The sequence below is a fragment of the Populus euphratica genome, unplaced genomic scaffold (genome assembly GCF_000495115.2).
Source record: "Populus euphratica unplaced genomic scaffold, PopEup_1.0 scaffold396.1, whole genome shotgun sequence".
Taxonomy (NCBI): domain Eukaryota; kingdom Viridiplantae; phylum Streptophyta; class Magnoliopsida; order Malpighiales; family Salicaceae; genus Populus; species Populus euphratica.
Window position 1 is genome coordinate 147,551 of NW_011500285.1, and position 13,032 is coordinate 160,582.

The 13,032-nt window shown below is 30.3% G+C and overlaps 1 protein-coding gene across 1 annotated transcript; it reads left to right on the plus strand.

Annotated features, from left to right (window-relative positions):
- Positions 1–3,675: 3,675 nt before the first annotated feature.
- LOC105113206 (probable beta-1,3-galactosyltransferase 16) lies at positions 3,676–4,635 on the plus strand. Its single transcript, XM_011009283.1, has one exon. It carries the CDS (start codon positions 3,676–3,678, stop codon positions 4,633–4,635), a length of 960 nt encoding a protein of 319 aa, XP_011007585.1.
- Positions 4,636–13,032: the final 8,397 nt, after the last annotated feature.

The following is a 13,032-nucleotide window of genomic DNA, read 5'->3' on the forward strand; positions in this document are numbered from 1 at the left end:
ATATATTAGTTGCTTAGTATTTCTCGATCCCTCGATCCCTCTCTAATAAGTATCTTGCTCACACTTTCTTTGGTTTTTATTGTTTTGGATTATTTTTTATTGTTTTTGTAGTTGGTCTAAGAAAAAGATATAGTTATTGTGACATCTTTTTGATTTTTATGGATTTTGAGAAGAGTTTTTAGTTAATGGGTTTTATGAGAAGGTGATAAAATGATAGGTGGGGTGGAGATTGAGTTTTTAGACTTTATGACCTTATGTTTAGTTATTCCTTTTAATTTAGGGTTTAGAAAAATTTAAGGCTTTTTATTTTTTGTTTTTGAATTGAGGTTTTTTAGAATAATTTAAGGTGTAGAATAATTTATTTTTTTAATTATAAAATTTACTTTGATTGTGGAAATGAATAGGGTTTGACTCACTAACCTTACTTTGAAGTTAGGCCAAATAATATTTTGATGAATTTATTTTCTTTTATTTTTAATAAGGGCCAATTGCATTTACACTTAGAATTCCTTTATACTCTTTGTGAAAAATAAATACTTCAAAGAAATCAAGTAATCTTCTAAAATATATTTTGATTGACTTATTAGCTTGAGTAATTTATTTTTAATTTATGCATACTTGTAATTCACTAACCACTTCAGCATATTTAAAATCTGAAGTACCAACATGGATATTATATGAAGTCTAATGCATGATGCAAATGTGTTGTATTTGATACATTAATGTATATTGAAATGGGTGTAACTTATAATCATGAAAAAAAGAAGAAAATGATGAGTAATCTTCAATCCTTTTTTCTTTTTGTTATGGAAGCCATACTAGATGTGTATTAATGATGGTCAAGATTTTAGGTAGGTTCTATGCAAGGAAAAATTTGTCAAAATTTCATTAAAATACTTGTGTATGTTATTATGAATTAGTGGAATTATTATCTTGATGAACATTTTGATTTTTGTTAATTGTTTTCTTTTAGTTACCATGTTTCAAAGAAGAAAAAGTTCAAAGTCTAACAAGAGTAATTTTGCTTTATCAAGTAGTGGTGTCGTTGATCATGAACATGTTGTTAATTTAGGTATCGATCATTAGAGGTACTTAAAAAGACATCTCATATACCAACCAAAGCTCATCTAATATGGGTAGAGGAGCTGGAATCCGTTTGGAAATAGATGGATATACAGGAAATATTATTGTAGAATGGAAAGTCGATCATCTCATGCAAGTCATGTTTTTTTCTCACTAACAAAGTTATTTATTTATCTTAGGTTATTTTAAGTTTTACATAAAATTAAAATGAATTGATTTTCATGTTTATCAATATTAAAGCTACTCCTTTTATAGCACGATAAAATTATTGTTTAAAAAACCATTATTTCAATAGAGTCAGCTTTAGGATCATTATAAATAAATGAATATTATAAATGCTTGGTGGGGTATGTTTAATGTTAGATAAATAATTTGCAGTGAAAGATAATGTATTTTGCTTTTAAGGATGAGGCTGAGTTGGGAAGATATGCCAAAAAAACTAATATAAAGATTTAGTTTGGATATAGGCTATTATAAGAGGAAGATGAGGATGAATGACATGCCATTTAGGGTTTATGGTTAAAATTAAAATGATAGGTCACACAAAAAGGAAAATTAGGGTTTTACCTAAATCATGGTATCCTTTCAGTTTGTCCCTAAAACTCTTAAAACTTTGCAATTGAGACCTTAAATTTGAAAATCCTTAAAATTTCACCCCTAACCTTCTTCAATTGAGCCCTAGATTTCCACACACCTTACAAAATGATCCTTGGTCTCATATTTCTTACTTTAGCCCTCAATTAAACCTATAAACTTTTAATTCTTTCAATTTCACCCCTAATTAAGTCAATTAAGCCCTTAATTTTAGAAACTATTCATTTTAGTCTCTAGAATTTTAATTCTTCTGATTTTACTTAATTTGACTCCTAATATTTATTTTTATTTGCAATTAGGCCTTTGATTTCATTAATTAAGCCATTCCAATTTTCCAACTCTTTCAATTGGGTCCTCTCTCTTCCAATTTTTGCAATTTCACCTCAATCTTCAATATTTATCTTCAATTGCACCATTAATAATGCAATATAACTACCAAACTTAGCAAACTTGTCTATATTGATCCTCAAACTCAATTTGTGCAATCAAGACTAAATTCAATGTTTTTTTTCAATTTTCTTTTAGTAAGGCCCTCAAATTGCATGTCCTTGTGATGTCTTGATTTATTGTAGATTATCAATGTCTACCCAACATATATATAGTTTTTTTAGATTTTTTCTGAAATATTTGTTTTTTTTAAAAAGAGATTTTTGGGGATTCAAAATCGAGTTATGACATAATAAAAAATATAAATAAAATCATAATTTATAAAAATTTATTCAATGCTAAACAAGAAAAATTACAATGGATGATAACATGTGTATACAAAACTTAAAAATGCTTTTGTTATAAAATAATAAAACACATGTACAATCCTAAAATCAACTAATTGAATATTAGACCGGTCCAAATTAGTTATAGAAACAATTTTTGACAAAGACACAATCAATACTTTACCAACCTAACACGGACCCGTACTACTGCACACTACCATGATTTGAATAATTTACTGTATGTTAGAAAAAAGAGTCCAGGGTTAATTAAACAAATTAAAAGAACAAAACAATTAACTGATCAAATTAAAAACATAACATTAAAAACAAACATTCGACACAAACACACGAATGAAATTAAGGGTTTTACCTTTCAGAAAACATAAATATTTTTTTTGAGATGAGCATTACATGACAATTTTAAATGTGTTTGAAGGATCGGTGCTCCATCTTTCGACACACGTAGCATCATTGTTAGCGAAAATGGGTAAAATTTATTGAAACGATCTCGCTGTTTATCTCCACTAAGAACACTCATACGTAATTTTTTTTTTCACTCTGTTAACACTGTTAGAATTGATAAAGATGTAAATGCATTAGAATCTGGCAAACAACTAGCTATGCTAAATCATTGCTTAGTAGGTTACAGATGAAGAAAATGAACTTATCAAAGGGCATTGACAACTAGCTTTCTGATGCTCATATCCATCAATTACGGTAGTGCTTTCCTGCAGATCACTCGAAACTATATGATTCTTGGGGTCAATGGCATTGCTTTGGATTCAAGTGTGGTGAGCGGTACGTCAGTTGAAGAGGTCTTGAAGCCGAACATGTTCATGCAAAGATACCTAGTTACGAAAAGTTGACCAACGACTTTAGGCTAAATCCCTCACTAAAATTTTATATTTGTATTTTATTTTTACAGGTACAAACGTAGAGTACAAGCCATTTATTCATGGAAAATTAAGAAGAAGCCAATGTATGAAATAGACTTTAAACCACTTGACATTGACCGTATGGCATGAAAAGAAAACGCATAGTTTGTACCAAGATCCAAGGACATAATGGTATACCAATAGTATGCAATTTCCCCCCTTTGATCAATACCTTCCTTAGTGGAATAAAAGTCAATATGGTAGTCTAAATAGCACGAAATTGCCAATTTATACGTTGTATCTCAGAAAATTTGGAATTTATTAATATCATCACTACATAACTCTGAGCTACCCTTAAACCATACCTATCAAATTAACAACCAAAGTGAGTAATTCAAGAACAAAAAACAATGAAGAGTTCCTCAAGGCCATACCGGCACCGATTCATTCTCTCCTCTTTGTTTTTCATCTTGTTCTTATGTGTCTTGGCTTCCATCAACGAATTTCGATTTGTTAGTCTGCTAAGCTTTGGTAGATGTGCTCTTGCCAACATTCCATCTCAATCCTCTAATTTATCTTCTACCAATTTTCTTGCTCTGAATTCTTCTACCTCTAGTGATATTCGCATACTCATAGGCATCCTAACGCTTCCTGACCAATACCACCGACGCCATTTTCTGCGTCTCATATATGGCACACAATCTCCGGTGGGTGCACAAGTTGACGTGAAGTTTGTGTTTTGCAATCTAACCAAGGAAGATCAAAAGGTACTTGTTGCTCTTGAGATAATGCGGTATGATGATATTATCATCCTGGATTGCAAGGAGAACATGAACAAGGGTAAAACCTACACTTACTTTTCAAGCTTGCCAGAAATATTGAATGACACAGATACGCCTTATCCTCCCTATCATTATGTTATGAAAACAGATGATGACACATATTTTCGGTTAGATAATTTAGTGGAGTCACTAAAACCATTACCTAGAAAAGATTTGTACTATGGTTATGTTATTCCATGCTCTAGCATGGACCCTTTCGTGCATTATATGTCTGGCATGGGATATATGATCACATGGGATATTGTAGAGTGGATTAGAGATTCTGAGATACCAAAACATCACATGGAAGGACCAGAGGATAAAGTTTTTGGTGATTGGATCCGAGAAGGTCATCGTGCGAAGAACAGGTATAATGCCAAGTGGTCTATGTACAATTTTCCTGAGCCACCTACAAAATGCACACATGAGCTTTGGCCAGATACAATTGCGGTTCATCTATTGAAGAACCAAGAGAAGTGGATTCAGACATTGAAGTATTTCAATGTTACTAGCAATCTTAAACCTTCTAAATTGTATCATATACCTTAAGGTGATACCACCATTCAATTTTTTTGTTATAGATTCTTTGAATTACATTAGTTATACACTACATATTGGAATTCTACAAGTCTAATTTTGATTTTGTTTTCCAATTTCTGTAGTTGGTGAACTCACGTAAGTCAACATGTGAAAACACGAAGGGAACATATTTGGTGCCCCATTAAATATAAAATGAACCTTTCAATTCATTATCGATCTTTGATCTTTTATCACTATGTTCTTCTCCAGTTCTCCACTTCTGCAATTGACTAAGGAATAAAATATGAAAATGCCATGGCATAATTGATGCCCCTCAATTATACGAGGCTTGCTGCTACATTTATCATACATTACTAGCCCAAATGATTCAAATATATAACCCATCCGGTCCAAGTCCAACCAGGTAATATTGGTAACTTCATGGAGAACGGAATTCAGCAACTCCATCTACGTGTGGCGATGGAGTCCCCTTACATTTAACATCCTCCTTCAAAAGTACTCGAATTTAAACCTTATTTAAAAATAATAATATTAATCACAATTAATAAAAAAAATCCTAATTCATTACTCTTAAGTGCCATACTTGAAATAAATTGTATTATTCATCTTAAATTATTAACCATTGTTGTGTTTTGCTGCCTATAGTATACTTTTAATATTTATAATTTTTGTATTAGTGAATATTTAACTAAAAGTTCTTTTGATTTTGATATTTATAAATATTATAAGAAAAAAAATCTAATATTCCTGACTTTAATATTAGTAAATATTAAACTAAAAATATTTTTAATTCTAACGTTAGTGAATATTGCTTGAAATCAATATTCTTAAATCTAATATCAGCGAATTTTATAATAATATTTTTAATTTTAAAATTGATAAATATTGTTTTAAATTGATATTTTTAACTGTAGTGCCCATAAATATATATACTTCATTCTTTTTTAATTGAAAAAAAAATTATTTGAAAAATTAGAGAACTTTTTTCTTTGTCAGGAAATGGCTTTTGGTGAGTCCATTATCCTTAAACATTAGAATTAAGTACCAAAATACTCCTTTGTTTTTTTATTCATGAGAGAAAAACAAAGTGAAGTCTTTTTTTTTTATTTGAAATCTGAATATATAGGCCTAATAAACCTTTTAATTTGGGTTAAATCTCAATAAGCTTAATAAATTTATTATTAAATCTAGATATACATGCAAAATATTTCTTTTTAATTTTTGTAATAATGTTAAAACAAATCCTAAAACATGCAAAAAAAAAAAAAAAATGTTTTTAGATTTTTTTTTGTGAAGGGAAAAACAGACATAAAGGATGCCCTTTCTCATGCCTAAAGAAAGAAAAATTAAGGGGCATGCTAATTGTTACTATCTAATTTTTTATTTATAATTTTGATAAAGTTTTAGAAAAATAAAAAATAGTAAAAAACAATAAAAAACTTAAAAAATATTTTTTTAATATATTTGCATTGTTTTTAGTATTTTTAATGCCTTCTCAAAAAAATTTAAACTTTTAAAGGTGTTTTGAACGCATTGAACTTTTAACGGGTTAATTTTACAATCACCGATTTTTTTTGTTAAATCGATATTGATATTGCTCGCTTTCAAAAATATCAAAAAATTAAAAAAATTAAAATTTACAAAAAAATGAATAAAAAGAAAAATTGAAGGACTAGTTTAAAAATATAGCAAAATTTTGCCTCTAAATACTAGTCTAGAGTAAAAAAGGGTGGGAGGGGGGTCGAGGGGGAAGAAAAAACCTAAAATCTATCTTCTCTGCAACCGCCCCTCCCTGACTTTGAAAAAACCCACAAGTGTCGTTCTTCCCCCTTTGCCTTGTAAAAGGCAAACCAGAGACCTTCTCCCCTACACCCGAAGTAGCCCCCATACATTGTCCCTTCTTCCTCTCATCAACATAAAGTTAGCACTGAAGCCTTCCCCTCAGCAGCAGACGATCTCCTTCATTGCCAACCGGCCAGCTCATCGAGGCCGGATCAGAGCCCCTAGTAACAGCCCGAACACAGCAGCGACACTCGTCGCTCCAGCCCCAGCGAGGCCACCGCCAGCAATCCAGGCTCGGTAGAACCCACCTTGGCCTAGCACAGCAGCCTCAACCCTCCCCCTAGAGCCATCAGCCACCAGAAAGAGGATGAAAAAAGGAAAAACATATCTAAAAGAACTAGATCTAAAAAAGGGAAGGAGTGAGAAGCAAATCGAGAAAAAAAGAGAACCAGAAACTTTGCTTGTGTTTTTGGGTGTTTTGCAGGTAACGGTGTTGCTCACAACCGGCGAGGAAAGCGAAGAGGGGAGGAAGCTATAACAGATCCCCCCGTCATTTGATTTTGCGGCGACACATGAGCCCACGCGCCGCCAGTGATGGCCGCACGTAGAGGAGACATGTCGCCACTGCTTCACAGTTCCTGAGGGTCTTCTTTGTAGTTCCTAGACTCTTTAGGGACCTTTCTGTAATTTTTACATGTTGGAATATGTATTTAAATTTCTGTTAAATGTTTTTGGTTTATGTTATGTTGTAAAAATTGTAACAAAAAAACATAGTAAAAAGTGATGCAGAGGTATGTGGTTGTATTTTTATTTATTTATGTTATTTACTTATAAAAATTAAAAAAAAACAAAAAAAGAATGAAGTATTTAATTTGAATATGTTTAAATATCTAAGGACAAATAAAATTATGTTATATTTTCCAAGAAAATGTAAGAACATGTTTCTGCATATATTCTAAGATTTAATAACTCATGTAGTTCCTAGACTCTTTAGGGACCTTTCTGTAATTTTTACATGTTGGAATATGTATTTAAATTTCTGTTAAATGTTTTTGGTTTATGTTATGTTGTAAAAATTGTAACAAAAAAACATAGTAAAAAGTGATGTCAGAAGTATGTGTTTGTATTTTTATTTATTTATGTTGTTTACTTATAAAAATTAAAAAAAAACAAAAAAAGAATGAAGTATTTAATTTGAATATGGTTAAATATCTAAGGACAAATAAAATTATGTTATATTTTCCAAGAAAATGTAAGAACATGTTTTAAATTATTAAAGCCTTAGAATTTGATTAATATTTTAAATTTTCAAATCACATCAAACCATAAAGTAGCTTATTTTAGGTGGGGTGCGCTAGGAGTGTTAATACCTTCCCTAGCCACAATTAGTCCCTTATCTTAAATATATGACAAAGAACAGGGCATCTGTTTCTTAGTAGCCCTCAATGAAATATTATGTGGCGACTCCTAAGACCCCAAAGCAAAGATAACAAAAAATCACTAGCCAACATCGCACGGATGACATGCGACATTAATTTCAAAAGAAAAACTCCTCAGCCCAAGCAAACATGTGTTCTTCCTCAAATAAAATGTGCTAGCAAGCCATTACTTCCTTCTGCCATACCAGCTAAAAAGAAAAGGATAAATGTTTATATTACAAACTGCTTAAGACATTGGTTTCCTCTCATGTGACTTCCTTCAGTTCCTTTGTGTTTCTTTTTGTAGCCTAAGCTTCCTTGAATATTGACAAAATTTTCTCATAGAAAAAGAAAAACATATAACAATCACCACAAGGTAATACTCATTGTCACACGTGGACGCGCGACATCGAGGGTTGTAAGAGTTACTACCTAGTTGTTTAGTTCAGGATCACTAGAAAACCTAGGTGCATTGGTTTTATTAGAGATTTGAAGGTAAAGAACTAGTTATGGCTAGAAAAGATATTAGCACCATTGGCACATCCTACCTTAGATAAGCTACACTATGTGATTTTGGACGTGGTTTAAAGGTTTTAATGGATTCTGACACAATTAAAAGGTTGATGTCTTATCTCAAATGCAGGAGTGTTAAAATAATAAATAATCTGGCAAGACCAAGATTGAATCATATGAAAGTGAACTATATAAATTACAAATAATAATAATAATAACAACAACAACAACAATAAATTACAAATAATAATAATAATAACAACAACAACAATAACAATAATAATAACAATAATAATAGTAATAATAATAATAATAAGTTAAAGAGAACTTTGAGATGTAAGATTAATATGAGGATTATATAATGATAAAAAATAAATGTCAAGATTAGAGGATCTACTAATGATATTAAAAATAAATATAATATAAACTTTTTTATTACTCAACTTGAAACCACACACAAATGAGGTACCAATCATATGATTTGTCATTAATAACACATTATAAATTATTAACATGATCATATTAATTATCTTATTTAAGTAACACCAAACTTTTAAATATTATCAGGAATTTATGATGCTAACGTATATTAATAATAATTCAAGTTTCTTTCATAGCACAAGTGTAGGGTATACCATACCGTTGGCTATAAAAGTTAATTAATACTTAAAAGTGCATTTTTATCAAGGTTTTATATCAATATTTTGCACTTGAAGTATTAATAACTCCTTAACTAAAGCATGTTTTATAATAACAAGTCTGATACTATAAAGTAACTTTAATTTATAGTAAATATTCATCTTAAATGCAGGTCTATCACATAAATCAAAGGATTGATTAATGAATTCAACTACTAAAATTGAGAAAACAAAGAGAGGGTGAAGCTTAGAAAAATTATGCTAGTTCGGTTCAAATTGAAACACTATTCAGTCATTGAGTCATATCTGGAGTTATATATCTTGGATTTCAATTTGGTTTATATGGTTAGAAAGCTAAGACATAGGTCTAAAACATTTATGGGAATGTAAGACTTAATTCTGTTGTTTGAAAGTCCAAATTTTAGCAACAACAAAGAAGTTTGAATCTGTCTTGTAACCCATATATTATTTAGTGTTCTGCCCATATCTTGAGTTCTAAAAGTCCAAATGACCTTAATTTTTTCTGTTAGAAAGCTGAGATAATTTTCTAGAACTTTCATGATTTAAGTTTGTTCGAATTCTAATGTTAACAATAATGTTTTGTTTAGACAAGAAGATAAGGATTGTCATTAAGTCAAGAGTTGGCTACCCATTTAACAATTAGTCATCAAATCAATAGTTCCATATTTTGGCCTATAAAAGGAGACATTTGTCATGCATTTAAGCATCTAAGTTTTCATATCAAAATTATGTTCTTATACTCTTTCTCTTTATATTTTTGTAATGTTTAAGTTTTGCTTTCATTAATTTCTTATTTATGCTTTTCATTTCCTTTTCTTTACATAGTTAAGTTATATCTTATTTATGTTCTTATCTTGTTTATTTATGTTTCTCTTCTTTCATTATGTTTAGTTAAGTTTATTATGTCAAGGCGAAAATGTTATACTAATGGTGTAAGAATAAGTATAGTGTAAACTCAATATGGACTTTAATGTTTGATACTAAATGGTTAATCTAGATTTATGTTGTATAACACTTGGTACAATAAATATTTTATGTTGTATAATAGTTGGGACAACAAATACTTAGCACTTTCATAGCCCAACCATATGGTATAACCTACACCTATGATATGAAAGGAACTTAACTTGTTATTAACATAAGTTATAATCATGAATACCTGACATTTATAAGTATTAGCATTATTAGAATAAGATAACTAATGTAATTATGTTAACAATTTATAATTCGATTAGAACCTTCTTTGTATGTGGTTTCCAGTTGAGTAATAAAAAGAATTTATACTATAATTGTTTGAAATACCATTAACAGATCCTCTAACCTTGGCATTTGTTTTTATCATTGTTTAATCCTCACATTAATCTTACAATCTCAAAGTCCTCTTTTAACTTATTATTACTATTGTTGTTGTTGTTGTTGTTTATAATTTATATAGTTAACCTCCCTGTGGTTCGACTTCAGTGTTGCCGAGTTATTTATTACTTTGACACTCCTACACTTGGAAGAAGACATCAATCTTTTGGTCATGTTAAGTTTTTGGTGTCGTTACAAGGATTAAAGCTTTTTATTTTTTCATTAAAATATAAAGCTAAAACATAGCTATAAAATTTGAGACCAGGATCCATTCGTATTTGGAATGAAATGCAACAATAGTTTTTAAAGAAGTTTTTCCCTTCTTACAAAACAAACTCTTTCAAAAGACAAATCACCACTTTAACTCAAAAACCAAGAGAAACATTTTACCAATGTAAGAATAGGTATCGAGACTTGCTTAATACTTGCCCTCATCATAGTTTTGAAACATAGAGATTGGTTTCACATTATTATGAAGGGTTAATATCTAGAGATAGGCAAATGGTGGAATTGATGTGCAATGGAAATATTAAAGATAAAGACCCTAATGAAGCAATAAAGTACTTAGACTTGTTAGCTGAAAATGCTCAAAATTAGGTCACCGCAAATGCTTATGAAGCATCGGGTAAAGCTCAACTTCATACATCTAATTAAGGTATATACAACTTTAGGGAAGATCATAACCTCCAAGCTAAGTTTGAATCTTTAGTTAGAAAAGTTAAGGCACTAGAATTGAAAAAGAGTGGTCAATTAAAATCTGTTCAAGACATTATATCTCAAATCTGTGAAACCAATGAACATACAATCAATAAGTCCAACTTTGCTTTTATTAAATAATGTCTCCATGAACAAGCTCATATTTTAAATAGTTTTCAAAAGCCCAATCATAACCTATACTCGCAAACATACAATCCTATTTGGAGAAATCACCTAAATTTTAGTTGGAAAAGTGATAATACTAATGCATAAACTTCATAATTATCGTTTCAAGCACATTATAATTTCCAAAATTCTCATGGATATACACCTCCTTATGCTCAACCTCTTAGAAGAAATCTTGAGGAAACATTGCATGCATTCATTGAAAAGTAAGAGACAATCAATACTTAACTTGCTTAAAGCATGACAGATTTTAAAGATAATCTTGCAAAATTGACATCTGGTCTCAGTTTCCAAGAGAAAAGTAAGTTTCTATCTCAACTACAATAAAATTCTAAGGGGCAATAAAATGAAAATATAAGTAGTTCTGGAAGCCAACACATAAATCAAGTCAAAGCAGTCACTATTCTTCGTAGTGGTAAGGTTATCGAAAAACCCACTCTTGAACCTTGTGAGAAAGATGATGAGTCAATTTATGAGGGTAAGGGGTTGAATCTGAAAATTACAAAGAAAAAACTGATTAACCGCTAGCACTTCCATTTCCTCATACTCTGACCAAACAAAGGAAAGTCAATCACAACTCTGAAATCTTTGAAACTTTCTAACAGGTAAGGATCAATAATTTTTTAAATCTTGGGTTCCATATGAAAGTTATAGGCCTATATCTTACCATTCCATCCATATAAAGTAGACCTAAATATGAGATCTACTGCTCTAGATATGACCCAATTACTGAATAATGTTCCGGTTTGGACTACACTGGCATCTCTTTTCTAAGTTTGACCATCTCTTTGTCCTTTCAATTTCAGTTCTTAAATTCATCAATCAATCATTTTATTTATGTGATAGGCCTGCATTTAAAATGAACATTTATCACAAATTAAAGGTATCTTATATTATTAGATATATTATTATAAAACATGTTTTAGTTAAGGAGTTATTGATACTTCAAGTGTAAAATGATGACATAAAACCTTGATAAAAATGCACTTTTAAGTACTAATCAATGATCAATTAATTCCATACCTTCAAGTGTTCATCCACCCAAACCTGATTTGAAGTCATTACTATTCAATCTCAAATACTCATTTTTTAGAGAAAATGAAACTTTTTCGGTAATAATCTCTTCCAAACTTAATACACATAAAAAAGGTAAGTTATTACAAACTCTAAAAATGAACACAAATGCATTAGGATGCACCATAACTGACATAAAAAGAATTAGTCCTTTGATTTACACACACAGAATTTATTTCGAGGAAAATGCTAAACCCTCTAGAGAAATATAATGAACGCTCAATCTTAATATGAAAGAAGTAGTAAAAAATAAAGTCATTAAACTTCTAGATAATGGAATCATTTATCCTATTTCTGACAGCAAATGGATAAGTCCTACCCATGTTGTACCCAAAAAGTCTAGAGTCATAGTGATAACAAATGAGAACAATAAGTTAATTCCATCTATGACTATTATTGGGTGACGCATATGCATTGACTATAAGAAATTTAATTCAATGACTAGAAAATATCATTTTTCTTTATCTTTCATGGACCAAATCCTAGAAAGAATTGCAGGTCATGAATTTTATTGTTTCCTAGATGGCTATTCAGGTTACAACCAAATTGAAATTGCATTGGATGATCAAGAGAAGACTACTTTCACAAGTCCATTTGGTACTTTTGCATGTCAAAGGATGCCTCTTGGATTATGTAATGGACCAGCCATGTTTCAAAGATGCATGCTCAGTATATTCAGTGATATGGTTGAATGTTTTCTTGAGATTTTTATAGATGATTTTTCT